Source organism: Nannobrachium achirus (genome assembly GCF_963921795.1).
Source record: "Nannobrachium achirus genome assembly, chromosome: 3".
Classification (NCBI taxonomy): Eukaryota; Metazoa; Chordata; class Actinopteri; order Myctophiformes; family Myctophidae; genus Nannobrachium; species Nannobrachium achirus.
In genome coordinates this window covers 19,061,571-19,084,363 of record NC_137812.1, presented here as the reverse complement: position 1 = coordinate 19,084,363, position 22,793 = coordinate 19,061,571, and the positions used below count along the sequence as shown (strand labels likewise).

Below are 22,793 nucleotides of genomic sequence, written 5' to 3'. Positions count from 1 at the left end.
CTTCGGAAAACAGGTAGGAAACTCCCATTCAATCTACAGCAGCTGATGCTTAAATCAAAAGCAAACAGGGTTGTTACTGTGAAATTGGATTACTACTTAACTTTTCTTAATGTGGACGTGAAGTGTAATGTTTGCAATTTGTGCGAGTGGAGTTGCACATGCATCTATGTGTATACAATAATTAATGTGAGCTCGGAAATCAAGCTCACAGTATCAATACTGTGGCTGTTTATACCACAGTAATTCTATAATACAGCATACCGTTGCATCCCTAGTTGTAACTGATTTTAATATGTACGTAAACAAAGATTTAAGTGTTTGTGTGTTGGAGTACTGACTTGAGAGTCTCTAGTCTACAGTCTTTACTCCTCAGTCCAGCACATGGAAGCTTCACTTGGGAATCCAGTAGGTTGCTGTCACTGGGGGAGGACAATGCTTGTGGTGCTTTAATCAGGCGAGTTTTAGATGGACGTGTGTTGACTGACTTGGGAGTCTCCATTCTACGGTTCACATAGTATCCATCACATAGTAGCCTCAAACCAAAATCCTGTATGCTGTTGTTACTGAGGTCCAGCTCTATCAAGGAAGAGGGGCTGGAGCTGAGAACGGGGGCCAAAGCAGCACAGCATCTTTCTGACAGGTTACAGCCACTCAGCCTGAAAGAGAATTGTCATGATTATTAGCAATTTATTTTTCTCCCAAATCAGACCATTTCTGACCTCTACTGTGAAGTGAGCGGATAATCGCTCTGTTTCTGACACTGTTACACAGTTGTAATGTTGGAACATTGGCTCCTATTAATTTTGTCAGTTTGATATTTCTGCCTTCTCTAACTGAATCATGCATTTCTGTATTAATCATGTGTGCTCTTACAGTGCTTTGGATGAAGCTTTGACCACTGGCATCAGCCTCAGAAGACCTTCCTCTGAAGCAGAGTACTTCTCCAGATCAAACACGTCCAGCTTCTTCCCTGACGACAGCAACACGAACACCAGCGCTGACCACTGATCAGCGGACAGTTTGTCAGTAGAAAGCCTTCCTGAGGTCAGGAACTGCTGGATCTCCTCCACCAGAGAATTGTCGTTCATCTCATTCAGACAGTGGATCAGATTGATGCTTTTCTCCGGAGACAGACCCTCCCTCAACTTCTGCTTGATGTAATCAGCTGTTTCCTGATTGATCTTTGAACTACTTTCTGTATGCTTCAGCAGGCCTTGTAGTGGGATCTGATTGGACTGCAGGGAGAGACCAAGGAGGAAGCGAAGGAACAGGTTCAGGTGTCCGTTTGGACTCTGTAGGGTCTTGTCCACAGCACTCCTGTAGACCACTGTTGCAGGTGATTTTCTTAACAGCGTCTTCATGCGCTGAACGCCCCACTGTGATTCATCCATCACATTCTTTTTGCTGTTGATGAGTGACGTGATCACATGAACAGCAGCCAAAAACTCCTGCACACTCAGATGGACAAAGCTGAATACCTTGCCCTCATTTGGCTCTTGCTCTTCTTTAAAGATCTCTGTGAACACTCCTGAGTACAGTGAGGCTTCGTTGAAATCAATGTCGATGTCCTTCAGGTCCTTTTCATAGAAAATCAGGTTGCCTTCCTGCAGTTGTTGAAAAGCCAGTTTTCCAAGTGACTTCATCTTTCGATTGAGATTTTGTGTGTCGTACTTCAGTAGGGATTGTTGGATCTGGAATGCCAGGAATTTGCCATACATCTCAGTCAACGTCTTGGGAATCTTTCCATCTCCATCTGTTCTCCACATCTGTTCCAGGACTGTGGCAGTGATCGAACAGAACACTGGGATGTGACACATGATGTGGAGGCTCCTTGATGTGTTGATGTGGGTGATGATTTTGCTGGCCTGGTTCTCGTCACTGAATCTCTTCCGGAAGAACTCTTCCTTCTGGGGATCCGCAAACCCTCTCACTTCTGTCACCCCATCAATGTACTCTGGGGAAATTTGAGTGGCTGCTGCAGGTCGCGTGGTTATCCAGATACGAGCAGAGGGAAGCAGTTTCCCCTTGATGAGGTTGGTCAGCAGGTCTTCCACCGAGGCTGCTTCTGAGACATCTATGTGCCGGTGGTCTTTGGTGGTGAAGTTTAACTTTAGCCGACTTTCATCTAATCCATCCAGAACAAACACAACTTTGAAGTTGCTCTTGTCATAGTTGTCGTTTCCTGACGTTTGCAGTGCGATGAAGATGGAATTGAGTTGCTCCAGTTTGATGTCGATGCTTTCTCTGATACAAGTGTGGATGAGCTCTGCCAAACTAAACCGCTCCGCCTTCAGAGTATTCAGATGACGAAATGTGAACGGGAACATGAGGTGGGCGTCTCGGAGACCTCTCCCTTCCGCCCAGTCCAGGATGAACTTGTGAACGAGGAAGGTTTTGCCGATTCCCGCAATACCGATCGTCAGCACCACTCTCATGGGCACACATTTTCCAGAATGGTGTTGAAATATGTCGACAGGCTTGATGGCTCTTTCTGCCGCCGTCGTCTTTCCGTACGCCGCCTCAATCTGTGTGACCTCGTGCTGACAGGTGACATCTTCATGGATTCCTCCAATGATGTAGAGATCGGTATAGATGTCGTTGAGATGCTTTTTATTCCTCCTCTTGGCCAGTGCCTCGGTCACACAGAGGAACCTGTTCTGGAGGTTAGAGCGGAGGATGAGCTGGTGCTGAATGATGAGTTCTGGAGGCTCTGCAAAAACACAACAAAGCTAGATTAACCTGGTTTTAAGTGGGTGCCCCCAGAGCAGAGCATAAATACGGTACAACAACATACATCACTTACATCATTGAATGTACAATCGTAATATCAAACATTACAACTCCAGTGCATGTAGAATAACCATGGAATGAGCCAACCTCCTATCATATCATGAAGTTAAATGCCAAGGGAGGAGGCTGGGGAGGAGGAGGAATTCTCCGACACTGACAAGCACGACCTGCTTTGACAGCTGATCGAAGAGAATGAGCGGTGAGCTGAAGCTGCTTAAAAAGACCGCCTGAGTTACCCTGGGAAAAGGGTGTGTGTGTGTGAAGTAGCTAGTGGAGAATGAGTATGAAGAGGTACGTGGATTGACTGGAGGGCGTATGAATGAATGAACTGTAAGTGAATGAAAGAGGGGGGGGGGGGTCTGGGGTATATCTAGGACTCTAACTTCCGTGTCCCAATGAACTACGCTGCGCTAGATTTTATCAATTTCACTTCAGTTTAAGCACTTAAACCCTCTATACTTATAACCTCCACGCCAAAAATAGCCGATCTACAAGCTCACAACGCGTCACACTGTGGCGTGTGTAGCTCTGCTATTTTTGGTGAATGTTCCCCCCAGAATAAAGGGATGCTGGGCTTCAAGGCGTTAAATGTCATTAGAAACAGACATTCTCTCAAGTCTTCCTTGTGACACATGGGGTCTTTTCCACCGGCAAAGAACCGGTTCGGGTTCTTTCTCCCACCTATGGGATGGCAACTTTCTTGGAACCTTGGTTCGTTCTTGCGAACCGGCCGCGAACCAACTTTTACGGTTCGGAACCAACTTGGTTCTCGGTGGAAAAGCTCACCTCTGGTTCATCCCATAGGCAGAAGAAAGAACCCGAACCGGTTCTTTGCCGGTGGAAAAGGCCCCTAGTTAGGGTTACCAACCGTCCCGTAAAATACGGGATCGTCCCTTTTTTGGAAACTAAAAGACGTGTCCCGTATTGAACTGAAACGGGACGCTCTTTGTCCCGTATTTTAAGGTTGGGGGATAAATATGAATGACGGGATGATTTAATTGAGAAATTACAGCGATTCTGCCTGTCAGAGAGCTTCCACTTCCACTCTGCTCTCCTCTGAGACGACAAGTGCTGCATCCCATTGCTGTGAGAGGCGCTGCGCTGTTTGTAAGCAGCTGATTGGCTTATTAACACAGTGTTGCTAAGACACAGTCTCCGCCCCCTACACACTCCCTTCCCAAGCATGGGCTGTAGGTTCACTCCACAAGTTGCCTGCGAGAGACGATACGAGTGCGTGCGAGCGACCATACGACAGTGCTCGGCTCAGAACATTGTTTAATGTCTTAAAAAAAACGTGTGCCAGAAGATTGTGTACAAACATATTAGACATGAATCTATGATAGGTGATAGGCTAAACAAAAAGGTGAAAAAGCAGGCAAGCAACAGAAAATAAGCCATGGATATTGGTATTCCTGGGAACACTACAGTAATCTTGTCTGCCAACTAAAGCGACCCCAGACAGGCTGGTATGTGAAATAAGCATGCGTTGATTTTGTTTTTAAAACCTAATGGTTATTGCTGTATGCCAATATGATTAAACTAGTGTTGGGTAACCAGAGAGTGGGCACATTAGGACCAGGTAGACCTAGGCGATATGTTTTGGAAAATTGAGAGAAATACAATATAGGACTACACTACATGATTTTAAGGTAATAGGTTAGCTGGCCCAAAGACACCCGAATTAATATTGTGAAAGGAAAAATATGATTTAATATAGGAAAATACCCGTTTTAGCCAACTTTATAACCGATGTTGCAGCTGGACGACCTAATATGTTAATATATTTGTGTGATGTATCTTTGAGTTCTCAGCACATAGCTAATGATATTGTTTCTCCTGCTGCAAGGGTCATAGCTTCTCAGTAGCCCCTGGTCAGTGGGGATGGTCAGCCATTAATTGGATTAGCTGACCATAGGCACTTAACATGACACGTAAATTAAGAATTGTCATGTGAAGCTTTTAGCATAGGTAACTTTTCAATGTATTGATTGTCATATGTACTTTCTTTGACATACAACGCTGGTCAATTAGCTGATGAGAAGGGTGCCATCTGCCTCCTTATCCTCTATTGTGTGAGCTTTCTTTAGGGTCGGCTCTGGCCCATATAACGGGTTGCTTATTGTCAATCGGGAGTCATTGTCAATAGAAACGGAGGTTGACATGGCTCCTCCGTACCGGTCCGGAGTTAAATTCTAATTGGGAAACAATGTTGTGAGTTCAACATTAAAAGGAAAATATGCTATTTGCTGAGAATTGGAAAGGAACCTCAGTAGAAGAGTTTTTACTTTGATTAAGGATCTATACTTTTGTTGGACATGAATAAACAAGAACATTTACTTTTGAAGTTCTGTGGACAATCCCTATTTTTTGATATTAGTATCTATTAGTAATATCAGTATTATTTTTCATGTTAGATGCTACAAAAATGGCGACGCGAGCCAGGAGTGATTTGTGGCGTATTTTATGACTTTTTAAGAAAAGCAGATTTTTTTTTTAGGGGGGACTGTGAGTCTGTGATCAGGGTTTGTTTGCGACGGAGGACGGAGAACTGTTTTTTTGGACTGTAATCAAGATACTTCAGCGGAGGAAGAGAGCCAGTGTTGGTTTTGTGCGTTGCGAGTGGTGCCCCTGTGGCCTGTGCCTTTGTCTTGTGCGCTTTACTGCCTGTTTGACAAAGAAACTGGCCTTTTTGCATATCAAGAGACCTGGGTGTGTGAGCGGTGTCCGCGGCCCCTGAAGATTGACCACTGCATCACGACTGAAGAAAGAAAGAAGGAACACTAATTGTTTTTTTTTGACTGCTTGCCTGCAGCCCTAAAGTTACAACTGCTGCGACAACTGGACATTTGTTCAAAGATGGTTGGACGACATCAAGATGCTGTTTTTTGGTTGATGAAGTCAGAGATTTTCAACGAATCTACATGAACATTTTCAATATTGACTCTGTGCCGTGCCTGTCAGTGGACGACTGCGGAGAGCCGACACGGAGGGAGCTGTGTCAATTGGGGCCCAACAGTGAAGCGTGAGCCCTGCGAGGGGGGTGCGTGTTGCTGTTACTACTACATCTTTCAGGCATCCGGCTCTACCCTCGCCCTGGCCTGACCTCCGTGGAGCGCGTAGCTGATCTCCTCATCTCCTCCTCACGATTGATCACCCTACCTCCTGTCCTTCCATCATTTTGGGTAATACTGTATTTTTTCCAAGTTATTTACGCTGCATCTGCAACGGACTTAGATTATGTTGAAGGGATAGGTGTGTCCACAGTGTGTGTTAGGATTTAACTGTATGCTGTACTTTGCGCCTGTATGCAATATGTGTTTTAAGTCATGACTTTGCAACGTTATATGTGTGGGAGTTAAGAGGGTTTTTTCGGGCTTTCTGACGAGAATGCGAAATACTCTGCTTTGGGGAAGGCCAATAGGACGCTGTATGGTCAGTATAACGGTTGCTAATGAGGTCAGTATTGGTAGATAGAGTTGGACCTGATAAAGTGGGTTTTTATTATGTGATGTGCGTATTGGTAGATAGAGTTGGATCGTGTGACGCGCATACAGAGAAGTTGAGATTTGCATACAGTTTGAAAAGAGAAAAGCGCTATTGGTGACATAAGGTGCACCAGGAAGTTTGGTAGATAGATACCTTTATTATCCCAAGGGGGAAATTTAGTGGTAGGCCTACATGTACGTTAAGTGATTTAGGGCCTATTGAATTTAGATTTTGCGCACGGTCAGTGATTTTTTTGGTGGGTTTTTGTTTGTCTGTCTATGTCTATGTCTTTGTCTTTATGTGTTGAGCTCTAAAACGGAAAAGAAGATATTTTTGGATGGTTGATTGAATAATATGATTGGCTTAATTATTCAATTCTGCCATTAGTCAATTTGATGATAGTTGCTAAATTTGCTTGCTGAATACGCAAGAGCGGCCTGCTCCTTTGTTTGGGGCTGTCATTTTTTCTCCTCCCTCTTGTGTGTGTATGTGTATGTGTGTGTGTGTGTGTGTGTGGCTCTGCTCCCTTTTGTGTGCGTGTGTGTTGCTCTCTCTCTCTCTCTTTGTCGTCCACGTGCGCCCGTGGATGAGGGGGGGGAGAGAAGCAATAGGTTTTCTCTTTCTCTACGTGTCTGAGGGAAGTTGAACCCAGTAAAACATCCAGGGTTCCAATTGTTCTTTTGTGTTTTTCTCTACTGTCATCATGTGTTTTTATGTGCTAGTGTTTTAAATCTTCAGAGGTGGTTATGAAGTCTTTATTTGGTTATAATATAATTGATTAGAAGTTTATTAACTAGTTTACTGAGTATTCATGATTTAAAAAAGATATTTTTTGTAATTTATTGTGGTTGTTTGGGAACATATTGTCTGCAGTCTGTGTGTTCTTAAGTACTGCGGTAATAGATGGTTCTATTATGTTTTGTGGTCTTCCTTGCTTGAGGAGGACTTTAGAGTAAATTGGTTGAAGAGTGTTTTGATTTGGCATTAATTTTGTTATTTTCTTCTGTATTTGTCTGTGGTGAGAATACGCTGGATGGACTGGACTGAAGTTCTGGACCCCAAAGCTATGCTGATCCATGACCCAATGACACCAAGGACAAGGTTTTTGGTGTGACACGCCCAGCCGTGACCGAACTACATCAATCTGGGGGCTATGAAAAGTGTTTAAAGGGCAGTAACCTGTATTTTAATAGTATTAACTGTTAATGTAGGAAAAACATGGGCTGGTTCAGTATAGTTTTGGTGTTTAAATTGTAAAAAAGACAAATTACACAAGTAACAAATGTTGGAACTATAGATTTAGGAAGATAAGTCTTTTGTTTTTTAGTGATTTTATTTTGAAGGAATGTTATTAACTCCTGTTCAGAAAGAGAGATGGAGTCACAGACTATACTTGACTTGCATTGTGGTGAAGAAGTATTTGAGAGATGGTTCAGTCATGAATGAAGGTCCTCATATGAGACACCGACACAGCAAATTCCTGTTGTCTCTAAAAATATTTTCCGTGAATTGAGAAACAAAAATCTAAAAACAAGTGAAATGAAGGGAAAAAAAAATAAAAAGCATAGTGGTGGTTGTAAACCATGGGTTAAAGGTCAAATTGGGAAAGCTAAAAGAAGAAGTGACCAGAAGGCACTTAATTTAATGCTCAACCAGAATTGTATGGTGGTAGGGAGGTGAGATATCATATTGATCTCACTGACGACCAATGTCAATTTGCTGATTAGAAACTGGGTGGTCCACCTCTGACATGTCCAACTGCCTCAAATACTTGACAATACATCCTCTTAAGGATTTCATGACTGGTGTAACGTTATATTTTCAAAATGATTTGATGTCATAGCACAACTAGTTTGTGTGTAAGGTGTTAATACATGTTTTCTTTCTAAAGAGGAAAATCTATTATTATGGAGATAGATCATTGAACACATGAACGTAATATTGTAAAATTATACTGATACAGTTGAAGTTAAATACTAAGGGATTATGTAGGCCTTTCTATATCATGTCAATATGGTAGGCCATTATAGGTTTAAACAGATTTTTCGATTCAGTTGCTATTGCATTACATTCCTGTTGACAATAAGGGAGAGCAGAGCAAGTGTGGTTTGCATATATGATACATACTAGGTACTGTCACTAGAAATGTGTCTAGACACGAAAACTTATGTTATGCCTGTCTGTATCTAGTAGTCAATGCCACAACAGTATTACTACTTAGGTTTAATATTCATATAATTAGATTAAAGTAACTGAAAACGCATGTTCATATTTGCAGACATCAAGTGAATAGTACATGATAGTGATGGAAATAAACTAAACAAGGGGTAATGATGACGGTAACTACAGTTTAAACGATTTGGGACATTGACAGGCTCATCCCATTGAATCATGCAAGATATTTTTAACCCTTTACCACAGCTAAAATTTAGATTGGGTGTTTGATTATAACTTGACTTACATCCCATCGACTTAAAAGGAACATTAGTGAGTGAGACATGGTATTTGTTTGACTCTTCACAACAGCTGAGCACAATATAGATTAATAATATATATTGATAGATTCTACTTACACAAAGATATTTGCATGTGAGGCACGCATAAACATAGATTATGAGTTGGTATTGTGCTATTCTAGTCTAAATTTCTGCTTGCACAGAGGTCCAGTGATTATGTGAAAGGGGTGGTTTGACATCTGGCCTGTGCAACACCATGATTGTGAGTTGACTGAGTAGCACAATAAAAGGACATTCTTTGCAGTGACGAACTGGGACAAGTACTATAGTGTGGTTTGCCTGTAGGGATATTGAAATATCTGTCAGAACACTTAATTAGTATTACTGACATGCACAGTATTACATATTTTAGAGTTGTTTATTTATTAAGTGTACCCATGCCCATGCCTAGTGACAAAGTAACTACATTCTTCAATGTATAATGAACAGACTCAGGACAGCTATTATGCTGACATTTGGAATAGTGCACTTTGAGTTTGATCCAGTATGGTGTGCCATCCGTTTCCAACAATGTTAGTGGACTCTATTTCGATGATGTATTTAATTGCTAATAAGGATCAGTATTCAGGAAGAAAGATCTAATCATTTATAGCTTATAGTATGTGTTTCTGGTGTCACGGGATGACCGTAAACAGTTATGTTGTGGTTAGGTAGTGATTTGAAATGAAGGTCTTTTTTCTTTCCAGCAATGAAGTGCAACAATTTAAAGCGAGTGTGCTGGCATAGTGTTAAAGGTAGTGAGAGATTATTCTGTCTTGGGATTTGGTATTTGTCAAATGATTTCCTGATGTTAGTTTGGAGGTATAGCTCAATCTGATGTTCAATGGTTTATGGTGGTTTGAAGTGATAGGGAAATAAATTGATACAGTGGCAATATAGGTTGCTTTAATATATTAATGGGAACTACAACACAGGAATGGTGGTGGGTAGGCAGTTAGAGGTTGTTAGGACAGATTGTTTGTATATAATTTGGCTGTGATAGGCTATTTCATGTTCTGTTTTCCTGGAGTAATAATTAGGAGATAACTGGATTCCATGATGGTGGATATTAATTGGCTGATTCTATAATATTTGATAAAACGTTGCTGGTGTAGGTCACAACGTTTGGGTGACTGTTGGTTAAGGGAGATCTTTTTGATCCGACTGATTGTAGTGGGTGAATAGGGTTTTTGTGTCATTTCGACCCCCGTCCGATTTATTGCCCTTTTTATTGGGCTCTTGGGGGGACTGAGTGCATTGAGAGACCCTGCTCTGTGGCTTTTGTTCTTACATACACTCGCGGGCACACAGAGAGATGGACGGGGCAGTGGCCCTTGACCTCCCCGATCTTCTCTTTTTGCTGCTGTGTTTCTTCAATTGAGTATTGATCATAGTTTTCCTGCTTATAGCTATGGCTAGAATTATTGAAGGTTTTTGTTGATTCGTTTGAGATTGTTTAATGAAGTTATTTTTTGGACCTGTGCTCTATTGTACACTTTGGCACATAGTTAGTTTCTGGAAATGTCATTACACATTACACGTTTGTGGGTTTCTACAGTTTGAACCGCAAACAATATACATTTTGTTAAGATATGGGGTTTATTGAAATGGGATCAAAGCCTACTGTACTTATTGTATTTACTTTTGTATTTATTAAAACCACACTCACAAGATAATTCACAACTATGACTACGAAGGGTCTGCTTACATGGTGCATAGGATATAGTGAAGTTGTGCTAGACAAAGGGAGACTATAGACTGCTCTTGGTGCTTTACAGACTTAACAATGTAAATGGACGCAATGGGGATGGAGTTAAGTCCATATTGACAATATTTGGGGAGTGTATTTCGGATGCGTATTGAACACAACTAGCTTTTGTTGTTTCTGAAAATTCATACTGTTGCCAGCAGAACTTGGAGAGTGTCACTGAATCTTCTTTGTGACGCTGGGACTATTGTACTGCTGGTGTGGACTGCATGGTCTATCTGAGGTTTATTGTTCTTAGGGGTTTTTCAAGGGTTGTTTTGGACTGTTGGTAGAGTGGCCTCTGGCATTCTATGCGTGTGTCGTAAAGGCTGTGGTAGTGAACGTTTGGTTTAGACAGGGGTTGTGTCAGTTAAGTGCTAACAAATGTTTTATCTCACATGTCCTAGACACAGAAGCAGATGTATTTGGGACACTATTATTAGGCTTACGGCAGGTACAGTGATTTGCCTTCTGCAGTAAGTCGAATTAACGCATCAGATGTGAGTCGTCAAGTCCTGTTTCCTGATATTATGTCTGAATGGTCTTAAGTGTGGTATTGTCATATCTCAACTCAGATATTGTTTTTGCTGTTATTATGTCATAGTACGGGGTTCAGTACTAGGTTTATATCATTACTGTTTTTTGTCTACATTTTTCTTCATGTAGACAAAGGGGTGGATGAGTATTGTTGACAAGGGGGTTACATGAATACATTTACAATGATTATAAATAATCTTACAAAAAGATTTTTGATAATAAATTACATGTTTGAAACTATTGAAACTATCAGGGAGAGTATTTTTGGAAGGAAGTATCACAAGATAGAATAGAATAATGAATATCTGATGCGAATGAGTGATATCTGATTGGGATAATTAATATCTGAATTGAAATAAGTGGAAGGATTTAAGTATGTGGGGGAAGTTAATTGCAAGATGGATTATATGGCTGCAATCTTGGTGGATTGCTAGGGAGTTATTGTTTTGAAGGCGGGACGGATGTGCTTTGAGTGGAGGTGTGGCCAGGAGAGGCTTGTATTTGGTATGAATTATCTCACTCATGGATCAGACAGAAATATATTTTAGATGTATAGGCCATCAAGGTGCTAAGACTTTATGCTGCTTTGTACAGTTTGGTTGATTAGGAGATCTTCAAAAATGTATGTGTTGCATTGTTGCTGGAAAGAAAAGAAAAAGAGAATCTGACTTGTAAGAGTATATAATTGACCTTCCGAAAAGTATAGAGAAGTCATAGGATGGGGAAAATAAATTTCTCATGTACTTTGAACATAATGAGGTAATGGAAAATAGTAATATTCAGTCATGGGTGTGTGTAACAAAATTTGTTTAGGAGTACTAAAAAGGGAATAACGGTATAGGAATTAATAGGGTACTCTAATTAATGACCTTGTGAGGTAGAGGCCTCCTACACATAACGAGTAGAGTTCTTATTGTTTATCGTGATATAATTGCTAGTCCACATGATCGTAGGTTAATATATATATATATGTATACCCAGACTAAAGAACACATAATGGTTACACGTATACAGGTTCCTGACTGAAGAATGAACATGACAAAGATAATTTAAGGTTTGAGACCAACTGCTAACTAAAATTGATGTTTTGCAGTGAAACTTAATGGCTAGAAGTTTGATGAGACTAAATAAAAGACCACAACACAGACTTGGAAATCTTTAGGCTCAAAAATACTCATGACACTCATAGTGAATAAGCGTACATAATAAGGGAATGATAGATGTGTGTCTAAAACGTAGGTCAAAATGGATTTTGAAAATGGGACTAAGGTTATTGAAGTATTGGAAGAATCTCTGGAAGAAAAGATGGGTAAAGATGTGAGGCTTATGAGCAAAGTGTATTCATTCTATGTTTAAGTAGGCAACCAAAGGAGTTATTTAGGTTATGACATGCATACAAACTTATACACATATTACAATATGTACAATGATTACTTCATGTGTTTAATTGATTTGATTTTATTAATCTGGATGGTGCAGTGCGGTATTTCTCAAATTTGATGATACAGTAGGGCAATATCTGGTTTGCAAGAGGGCTGATATGAAGTACTTTGATATATCAGGAATGTTAGTAACTTTCTTTTGTTTGCATTTCTGTACTGTACTGATATAAGTTATTTATGTTTATGTTGATACCTGAGGCATACATATATTGGGTATGATGATATATCTTGGGATGAAGAAATTATAAAAGGGAGGTGTCCCATATCAACAAAAGTGGGATACATAATTAGAGTAAATGGGGGTTTCTAACTAATACCCTTATATGTGTCCAGCCTCTGGTATATGATGTGTGGGTCTGATTATTGATCAGAGACTTATTCATTTACAGACCAAATAATGGAGCCATGGACTGATCACTTACAGTGGCTGTGAATTTCTTTTGTCCCCAGGGTTTGTAAGGAACAGTGTTCATGGGGGAATGTTTGGTTTCATTGATGGACTATTAAGGTTGTATTTGATTATGTCTCATGAGTTTTGTGTTTTATTCTATGTCTTCTATATGTTTGTTCTTATTGTGATCGTGTGAGTGTTGTAGGTGTATTTTAATGGGTTTTGATGTTCAATTTGTGTGTTCATTAGTCCTTGCAGGGACATCAATTTGATGTATGTACATATTAGTTCGTCAAGTTTTGTGAGGTATATTGTACCTCACAAAAGGGAGGTTTATGTTGCAGCTGGACGACCTAATATGTTAATATATTTGTGTGATGTATCTTTGAGTTCTCAGCACATAGCTAATGATATTGTTTCTCCTGCTGCAAGGGTCATAGCTTCTCAGTAGCCCCTGGTCAGTGGGGATGGTCAGCCATTAATTGGATTAGCTGACCATAGGCACTTAACATGACACGTAAATTAAGAATTGTCATGTGAAGCTTTTAGCATAGGTAACTTTTCAATGTATTGATTGTCATATGTACTTTCTTTGACATACAACGCTGGTCAATTAGCTGATGAGAAGGGTGCCATCTGCCTCCTTATCCTCTATTGTGTGAGCTTTCTTTAGGGTCGGCTCTGGCCCATATAACGGGTTGCTTATTGTCAATCGGGAGTCATTGTCAATAGAAACGGAGGTTGACATGGCTCCTCCGTACCGGTCCGGAGTTAAATTCTAATTGGGAAACAATGTTGTGAGTTCAACATTAAAAGGAAAATATGCTATTTGCTGAGAATTGGAAAGGAACCTCAGTAGAAGAGTTTTTACTTTGATTAAGGATCTATACTTTTGTTGGACATGAATAAACAAGAACATTTACTTTTGAAGTTCTGTGGACAATCCCTATTTTTTGATATTAGTATCTATTAGTAATATCAGTATTATTTTTCATGTTAGATGCTACACCGAAGATATCCGATTTTTCGGCGCCGCCTTTGGCGGCGCATGTCTCCTTAGAAAGTGTCCCGTATTTGAAACTCTGGGAGTTGGCAACCCTACCCCTAGTGTATATTAGGGGGAATCATTTTGATATTTACGTACTGTATTATGACATAAATGTACGGTTCTATAAAGTAACATGTAATTCAGGGGTGCCTTAGATGAAAACGTTATTTACAGGGGTGACCTGAGACATAAACATTTAAGAACCACTGGATTAAACCATGAATTGTATACTGATTTGGTGTGCGGTGATGAGTTGGCTATTATAGGGTTTCTGTCTAGCTGGGTGGGTCAGACCGTATGTAATCGGGTATTGAATGGTTTGGTCTTCTGTCTATCTGGGGTAAGTGGGGTTGTGCATGTTTCTATGAATCAGTGGTTCTCAAACATTTTTATGTCAAGGACCCCCAAAATGGTGTTTATTTGGCAGTGGACCCCAATTTCAAACTATTATATTTAAAAAAAAAAAGAATCACAAATGTCAAAAAAAGAAAAAAGAAAAGAAAAAAAGCAGATCTACAAGCTCATAGTGTGGTATGAGCTTGTATTATCTATTTTTGAATAGTCAATGACACCGATGCTTTCCCAGTTAAAATGTCCAACAAAGTGTTTTTTGTCAGAATATGCAGCTAGTCAAGCAAAATGTTCTTTACTTAAAGACAGCTAGCAGAATGCATATATATCTGTGGGTAAAATATATTACTATAAATTGTTTTATACATTTACCTGATTTAATTTCCCCCCTGACTCACCTTTGGGTACCAACTCAGTGTTGGACAGAGTCACCACCAGATCGTTCCTGTCCATCTTCCTCAGAATGTCCACAGTGATCTTCAGGGCCTCCACAGCAGAGCCGTAGGTCTGGACCATCTGGTCCACTGTGTCCGGGCGGCCAGCATCGTCCAGGCGGCTCTTGGGGATGGAAGGGAGGCTGGAGGAGGAGTCAGCCTGATGCAGGAACCACTGGAACGACCTGAGCTCCTCACTGCCCAGGTCTTCCAGGGTCTTCAAGAGTTGTTCCCTAGGCGTCGCCATTGATGAATCCTGGGACAATGGGAAGACAAGACATCACTGACTAACTATGGGGTCTATTTTGACAGCAGATTTTCATCTGGTTTAGTCATAGTCTTTTGAATGAAATTTCATATTGTCATGTTTTGAGTCTGGGTGGGGAAGTGAATGGCCAGCACTTACCCCTCCTCCAACAGTGCCTTTTAAGCAAGGCACTGAACCCATAACTGCAGTATAAGACTGTGGTTGTATTGGTGAGCTCCCAGGTTTTAAGTGTGTGTGTGTGTGTGTGTGTGTGTGTGTGTGTGTGTGTGTGTGTGTGCGTGCGTGCGTGCGTGCGTGCGTGCGTGCGTGCGTGCGTGCGTGTCCGTCTAAATATTAAGCAGTGAAAGAGAAGAGTTTCAACATTTCCCTAACACTTCCTGTTTCTCTCTCGCTGCATCCATCAGTGGAGGATGGAGCCAGAACAACAATATGATGTGGAAATAATGACAGTAAAGCCCTTTGCACACAGGACAGTTGCGTTTTTTTAGTTTGCTGCATAATTAAAATGCATTGGATTTGGTGTGCAATGCTGTGCGGAATCGGCGCTGCGGATCACAAAAGGAGTCATAAAAGGAGTGATGAGTTTTTTACCGCATGCGACAAGACGCACGAATCGAACTGGGTTCGATCAAGAAAAAAACGCACGGCCGCAGCCACTCGTCGCACGGCTAATTCGGATCCGGTGTGCATGAGGTCGTAGAGAATCATTGTTTTCTTTTTAAAAAATGAAATTGTCCGTTTTATCCGTGCGGATAAACGCGCCTGTGTGCAAAGGGCTTAAGACAGTTACCAGTTAACCAATACACGTAATAATAGGGAATTAATGATAAAAGACTACATTGACAATCTGAATTGAAGAGACTTGCTCCCACTGGCTTTAAGCAGCTAGATTGTTTTTGTTGATGGCAAGCGTCCTTGGGTCGCATGAAAGGCCCATATAAGTTTAGCTGCACTATGAAATGTTCCTCTTCTACCCTGGATTTTAACCTGGTTTCCTGGGCAAGTCCTGAAATTTTTTAGCATTGAGCTAATAGAGCCTTCCTGCTTGCTCAGGGGATAAATTGAATCTTGATCAAATCAAGATTCGTGTCAGATACTGTCACGATCTGGTGGTGTGGTGAGGACCCATGCAGGAGGACAGCAAGGCAGGCAGACCCAAAATTGGGTGGTTTATTATAGACCCATTTCTTGTTTACAAACATTGAGACTAAATGCACAGGTGACTGTATCATGTAATCAATTCCCAACAGATCCCCAAACCTGTTGTTTTGGGGAGCGCTGGCTTCAGTTCATTAACCTCCTTGTGTGTTGGCTAGTGAGGTGCACCCATGGGTGCGCCCTTATTGAGACATATATATACCGGTACTTCATTGCGCAACGGTATTGCACCTCGAGAGTAGCCGATATACAAGCTCACATGGCGTCACCAATGCAACCGTTCTGCGCTTGGAGGTCTGCGCGCGGACAGAGCATACATTAAGCTTCATGGACTGCAGCTGGGCGAGCAGTAGCAGCTCTGGTACCGTGATGAGGAGCGTTCCCTCTGTTCTGATGATGGTGAATGAAGGTGGGGTTTGAAGGGCAACTGTTTTGAATCGCTATTATTGTTTACAATCAACAGAAACTAAGGACTACATATTTCATAAGGCGCGCCACACACATTTGCGACAGCTATCGTGTCAGAAAGAGGGGGGAGGGGGAGGTCCAATGCATTGTCAATGGAAGGTTGTTTGGTGTTTTGTCGTTGCCGTGTCTCAAGCTAGCCTAGCTAGCTTGAGACACAGCAACGACAAAAAAACAAACAACCTTGCATTGACAATGCATTAGTACGGCGCTCCCAGTGGCCATTCTCAGACGATACGGAGAAGATGCGTGACGCATATGTGTGAGTCCAGCCTAAAACATTCTTCCTCCACACTGGGAGAAAAACAGCATCTGACATTTTGATGGAATGCTTTTTTAAACGTGACCGCTATCCATTGTATCCTATGGGCAACGTGTTTCATTTGGTGCCGACCTGCGCACACATCTAGGTTCTTATCAGTGTGACGTGGACCAGAAATGCAAATATAGCCTCACGTAGCCATGACGAATCTGCCATTGCAAAGACAAATGTCCCTCACATAGTGATATTGTCTGGCTATGCGAGGATAGGTTTATTACAAATAACAGGGAAATGTCACAATCACCAACTGTCACTAAACATGATGTGACACCAAACAATGACTCAACAAGGACTATGGAGAAACGTTTGTTTCCCCATAAAGGACTGACTGGGGAACAAGACTAATATGCATGAGGACTGATTACACATGACATATAGCTGGGGAAGACAACATAGAACTATGAAAACTAGAACAAGAACTTATCACATATAGAAATACAAGACCTAGACAAGACAGGCATAGTCTGTGACTGTGACAGATCCTGTGTCTGTGTGAGACAATTCAATAGAAGAGCAGGGAGACTAAAACAGTTATATTGTTACCATACTCTGCCAGTGGATCTCAACCTTTTCAAGCCGTGACCCCCCAAAATAATCATCATATTTGAACTGGGGACCCGCCACACTGATAATCACTTAGAATGTATAGGGCATTACATTTTGTTTGACTCGGTTCCACTGATAAATATTGTGAAAATATTGTTTGCCTCTTTCATATATTATTTGAGAATTTGGCCAAGTTTGACTTGTCTTTATAGTATTTATGTATTTATTTGTTTATTTGACAGGGTCATAGGGACAATACAAAGACACACAGTATCAAGTTATAAAAACATGAAACCATGGCATTGTACTGTAGGGTTTATACCCGAGGTTTCTCAATTTGCAACCCCAGTACCTGGTTAGGCCTTTCTATACAAATACAATTAACATTCCCCAATTACAGTCAGAAAGCAGTGACATTACCATTCTAAAATGTGCCTAACATATGTTTTCAGGCAGCTTTGGTTTGATTTTAACCAACATTTAACCTTTTCATTAAATATGTTGAGGGTTTTTTTAAAGATTTTTTTATGATTTTATTTCACTTGTTAGGGCATTCCACAAGTATACCTTTTACTGAATATGATGACTGACCAAAAGTGGTGCTGCACATTACCTTCTGGTCGCCATTTGCTGATCCCCTTGTGATTCTATTAGTACATACAGTATATCCCTTTCAACCTGAGGACAAAGTACCAGGCTATAGTTTGTGGATTACTTTTGAGTAAGTAATGGTGTTTTCATTCTTTCTTTTCTTTTCTTTTGTTAGTAAAAAGGTCTTAAAAGTCCCTTCACTGTCATCTGGGGACCCCCCCCCCCAAAAAAAAAAAAAAAATAAATAAATAAAAAAAATAACGCAACAACACCCCTGGGGGTCCCGACCCACAGGTTGAGAACCACTGCTCTACCATACACATCGGACAAAATTACATTTTATTAATTTAAAAGAAAAGTGTGCTGCTTTAAGTTATTCTTATTATTGATTAAAATCAAGGTAGGACAGTATAGATGATAATAATAATAATAATAAAAATGGATTTGATTTATAATGCACTTTATTTGGGTAAATCTCAAAGTGCTACAATAAGCATGATACTACTAGTAATCAAAATGTCATTCTGTCAAAGATTCTTATTATTTTAGATGATGTAATTATTGACTCATAATGTATTTACGGTACTACTATGATACTATTTTGAGCTTTTTCATGAATCAAATCATTCACTATTTTATTTAAACATATCTTTTTCAAAGCGAACATTTGTAACTCTGGGGGTCCCCGTCTGATTCATAATATTCCGAGATGGGGGTCGGCAGACAAATACATATAATTCTAGGGGCCCTTGACATGAAAAAGTTTGAGTACCACTGACATAGAAAACCTTTAGAAGACATAGAATCGGGTCAAAAATGTTCAAAGACTTACACATTTTCACGATTAAAAAACAAATAGCAGATCTAGAAGCTTGCTGTGAGCTTGTATATCTACTATTTTTCAATAGCTAAAGCATCAAATAATGGTTAAAGTAATAATAAGTTCCAACTCTTTTTCAGGAATCAAATCACTCACTGCTTGTGAACCTAATACGGACAAAATAGTTTAAGTTTAGCTGTGTTTATTCAACAAAATAATAAATCACACTCACATCAGCAGGTCGTCATGTAATCCTAGCCTCATGAACCAGTCTCTCCCGGAAATCTACATTTCTTTTGCTTTCAGGGGAGACTCCTTGAGCAAATAGAACGTTGCTCCAGGAGGAGGCGGTTTATGAGGCTAATGTCATGCCTCTATCTATGCTATTACCACGACCTGATGAAGAAGGTATCATATAGTAGGACTTCCCTCATGTAATCGTCACTAGCAGTGTGGTGTCTGTGTCCGTAAATCAAATCTAAACATTGTATCATAAGTGTTACTTCCTCTGATGAAATGAGAGGAAGACAAATAGAGAAGTAACATTTGTGTTGTTTATTACTACTGGACTGCACACGTGAAAGTAACTGTATATACAGTAACAGTATATAATACATATATTCATCATGAGGAAACACAAAAAGTCAGAAATGTTGTATGATCAAGTATTTTACTGATTGACTGATTCAGAGTGTGGGTGGTAGGGCATTCACGATTCACCAAATATTTGAATATTCAAATATCAAAGTCACTATTCGACGTTGTTCACCGAAGTCGAATATTTGCGTATTATTATATTATTATTATTACCCTTATTATTATTATTATTGTCTCCACCAGCCGAAGGCAGGGAGAGACTATGTTTTCGCCTCCGTCCGTCCGTCCGTCCGTGTGTGTGTGTGTGTGTGTGTGTGTGTGTGTGTCCGTCCACAAAGTTTGTTACCACCTAACCTCAGTCACCGTTGGCCCGGTCGCTGCCAAAATGAGCACACACACTCCCTGGATGCCCCACATTTTTCAAATGGGCCTGTTCTAGCGCCACCATGAGGCCGATGTTTGCAAAACACATTTCTGTACACTACTCTTAGAGATTTTGTCCAAAAATCCTACAAATCGGTAGGCAGTATCTCGACAGTCATGTGATCGACACGGATCTGTCCGATTTTGCATATTCCATCCTGATTGGCTAAGATTGGCTTCCAAAGTTTGTAGGATTGAGCCGGTTTGAACAAAATGTAAGCGCACTCCCTAGAGGCCAAGGAAAAACCCTTTCCCTGCATTTTTCACATCAGCCTTTTATAGCGCCACCATCAGACTGTTTTTTGCAAACACATTTTTTGACAGTACTCCTACAGATTTTGTCCAAACATCACGCATATCGGTAGACAATATCTCTACAGTCATGTCATCGACATGGATCTTTCTGATTGTCCATATTCCATCCTGATTGGCTGAGATTGGCTTTCAAAGTTTGTAAGATTGGTCAGTTTTGAACACAATGCCTCAAATCACAAACACAGCGTGCAATTTTTGTGAAATTGTGCACGCACATTCCCACTAGGCCGAGGAAGAAATGCCACATCAAACTTTTCAAATCAGCCTCATGTTGGCGCTATAACAGGCCGCCTGGCCTGGTGGAGACCTGTGCTCGGAAGAGCACTGCTTGTTATTATTATTTTCTCTTTAAAAAATATATAGTTTATAAAGCTTGGCTAGATAAGTCATAAGAATGAGTTGTCAAGAATGAATTTGTTAATGCTCTATACCAGGGGTTCTCAAACCTTTTTAGGCTGTGACCCCCAAAATAAACATATTTGTACTGACAAGCACTCGGAATTGTAAGTATTACATTTAATGTGACTCGGTTCCGCAGATAAATATTGTGAAATTAGCAGAGGCGTTGTGAGCATGTAGATCGGCTATTTTCACAATGTTCGTCTCTTGCTTACTTTGACAGTTTGGCCAGTCCTGTCGAATATTCGAGGTTGAATAATTTGAATACTAAAAATCACTATTCGAATGCCCTAGGCCTAGTAGGTGGTGAAACCACCTACACTGCATGCACTGATGTGCTTGCTTGTAGAACCACGACTTTATACAAAGCTTGTAGAAACACCTATAAAAACATAGAAATTACTGAGGAACTGGAACTATTCAAATACGTTTACTCCTACACTCACATACAAGATGTAACAATACTGAAACCTTGAAGTAGTATGATCACTAGATTAACATCATGTATATTTCTTTAGCATGAGTGTAAAAGGAAGGAAAACAAGTGCCATGTTCGATTCTGCCTTGATAACCTCCTAGGCTAGCCATCATAAATGGATCAAGATCCCTGCTGCCGCTAGGGAGCAGAGGGGAAAGCCACAGACACGGTTAGTGTGAGAGCAGATGTGTGGCCAATTCCATTTTAGGGAAGAAAAAAGAAAACAGACAACCTAGTACTTTTCAGCCTTCCCTGTAAAAGTAAAATATTTGGCCATGGAAATGTACTCAAGTAAGAGTGAAAATGTAAGTTCAGGTCCTCAGAATCTGTACAGTATTCAAGTACATTTACTCAGTTACTGTCCACCTACTTCCAGAATACTAACAATGTATTTCATGCCCAATGAACCCCCGTCCTTTACATTTGTACAGAATCTCATAAAGAAACTGGTGTCTAAAAAACATATTAACAAGAAGGGGGCAGAGAAGAAAAAGGCAATCATCTGGGGCAGTGTGTGAGCAGGGCATTAAGGTCACTGTGACCTCAGGGCAAATCAGTCTTTGAGGGCCAGAAGGCCACAACTTCTCCACCCCCTGGTGGAGAAACTGCATTGTCACATGGTACTGGTTTCAACATGGAGCACCTGAGACAAGTTCTCTTGCGGCACACCCATGTAGATGTAGCCTACATCCTTCTGACAACATAATGGAGGGTCGGGGCCTATTCCCGAGGCTGAGTGTCCTTTGACAGACAGCATGGTTCACACATCTGGCACAGCTTTGAGCATCTGCCCCAATACCTGGCCAGTAACACTGCTGCTGGATCAGCTCAGTGGTGGAAAACCCCCTTTATCTGGCCTCCTGTAGACCCTGCCTGCAGCAGCCCAGCCTCCACGGTGAGACCATACCACTGCTTCTGTAGGTCCAGGGTTTCAGGAGGAAGGCCTTGCTTCTCAACACAACCAGGCTTCCGTTGTTCTACTGTAAAGAGGGATCAGTAGCTTGGTACATTTGACCATCCTGGAATGTCGGAATACACTGCCTGGGTGGTTGTTAGCTGTCTCCCTGGCATTGACCTGATCTCTGGCAACGCTTGCAAATGAATTGGGTCTGAATGGTTAGGCTGGAATGTCTGTATAGAGCTAGGAGGACCTGCCTGTTTGTCAAGCTGCTCTTGTTGACAATAATATATACTGTATATACACCTGCCATCTCTCCAATATAACGGTGTGTGTGTGTGTGTGTGTGTGTGTGTGTGTGTGTGTGTGTGTGTGTGTGTGTGTGTGTGTGTGAGAGAGAGACAGTAGTTCACATACCGTAATATAACCTAATAAATGAATCATATAATTATGTATCATAATTCATATCTAACAATCAATACCAATAGATAAAAAGATGATATTAACCATAACAAAATATCCATCAGTTGTGATGCAAGATGTGGAACAATGGTGTACTGTACATGGCCAGTGATTAGATAATGATAAAGGGCATGGCAGGATTTAAAGGAATGCAGTGTACTTTCATGCAATCTCTCCTAACTTTAATCAAAGGTGAGAGCAGATTTAAGCTGTGAATGTGGACCCTAGGCTGTGGTCAGTGGTTTCCACAGAATATGACTGTGGAGTGTTACAACGGTATTTTGTTATTTTTGAACACTTTCAAACACTTTCTCTCAACGGTGACCGTAC

General features: G+C 40.8%; 1 protein-coding gene across 1 annotated transcript in view; it reads right to left on the bottom strand.

Annotated features, from left to right (window-relative positions):
* The window catches only part of LOC308282059 (NACHT, LRR and PYD domains-containing protein 12-like), a gene marked incomplete at both ends in the record, with an annotated part of 22,416 nt that extends 4,309 nt beyond the window's left edge, over positions 1-18,107 (bottom strand). Inside the window, 5 exons of the mRNA XM_080722406.1 lie at positions 339-656; positions 874-2,710; positions 14,686-14,977; positions 16,465-16,537; positions 18,094-18,107. Of these exons, the coding sequence (XP_080578532.1) occupies positions 339-656; positions 874-2,710; positions 14,686-14,977; positions 16,465-16,537; positions 18,094-18,107 (2,534 nt within the window). The remainder of the gene's footprint in view (positions 1-338; positions 657-873; positions 2,711-14,685; positions 14,978-16,464; positions 16,538-18,093) is intronic.
* Between the last annotated feature and the right edge of the window lie 4,686 nt (positions 18,108-22,793).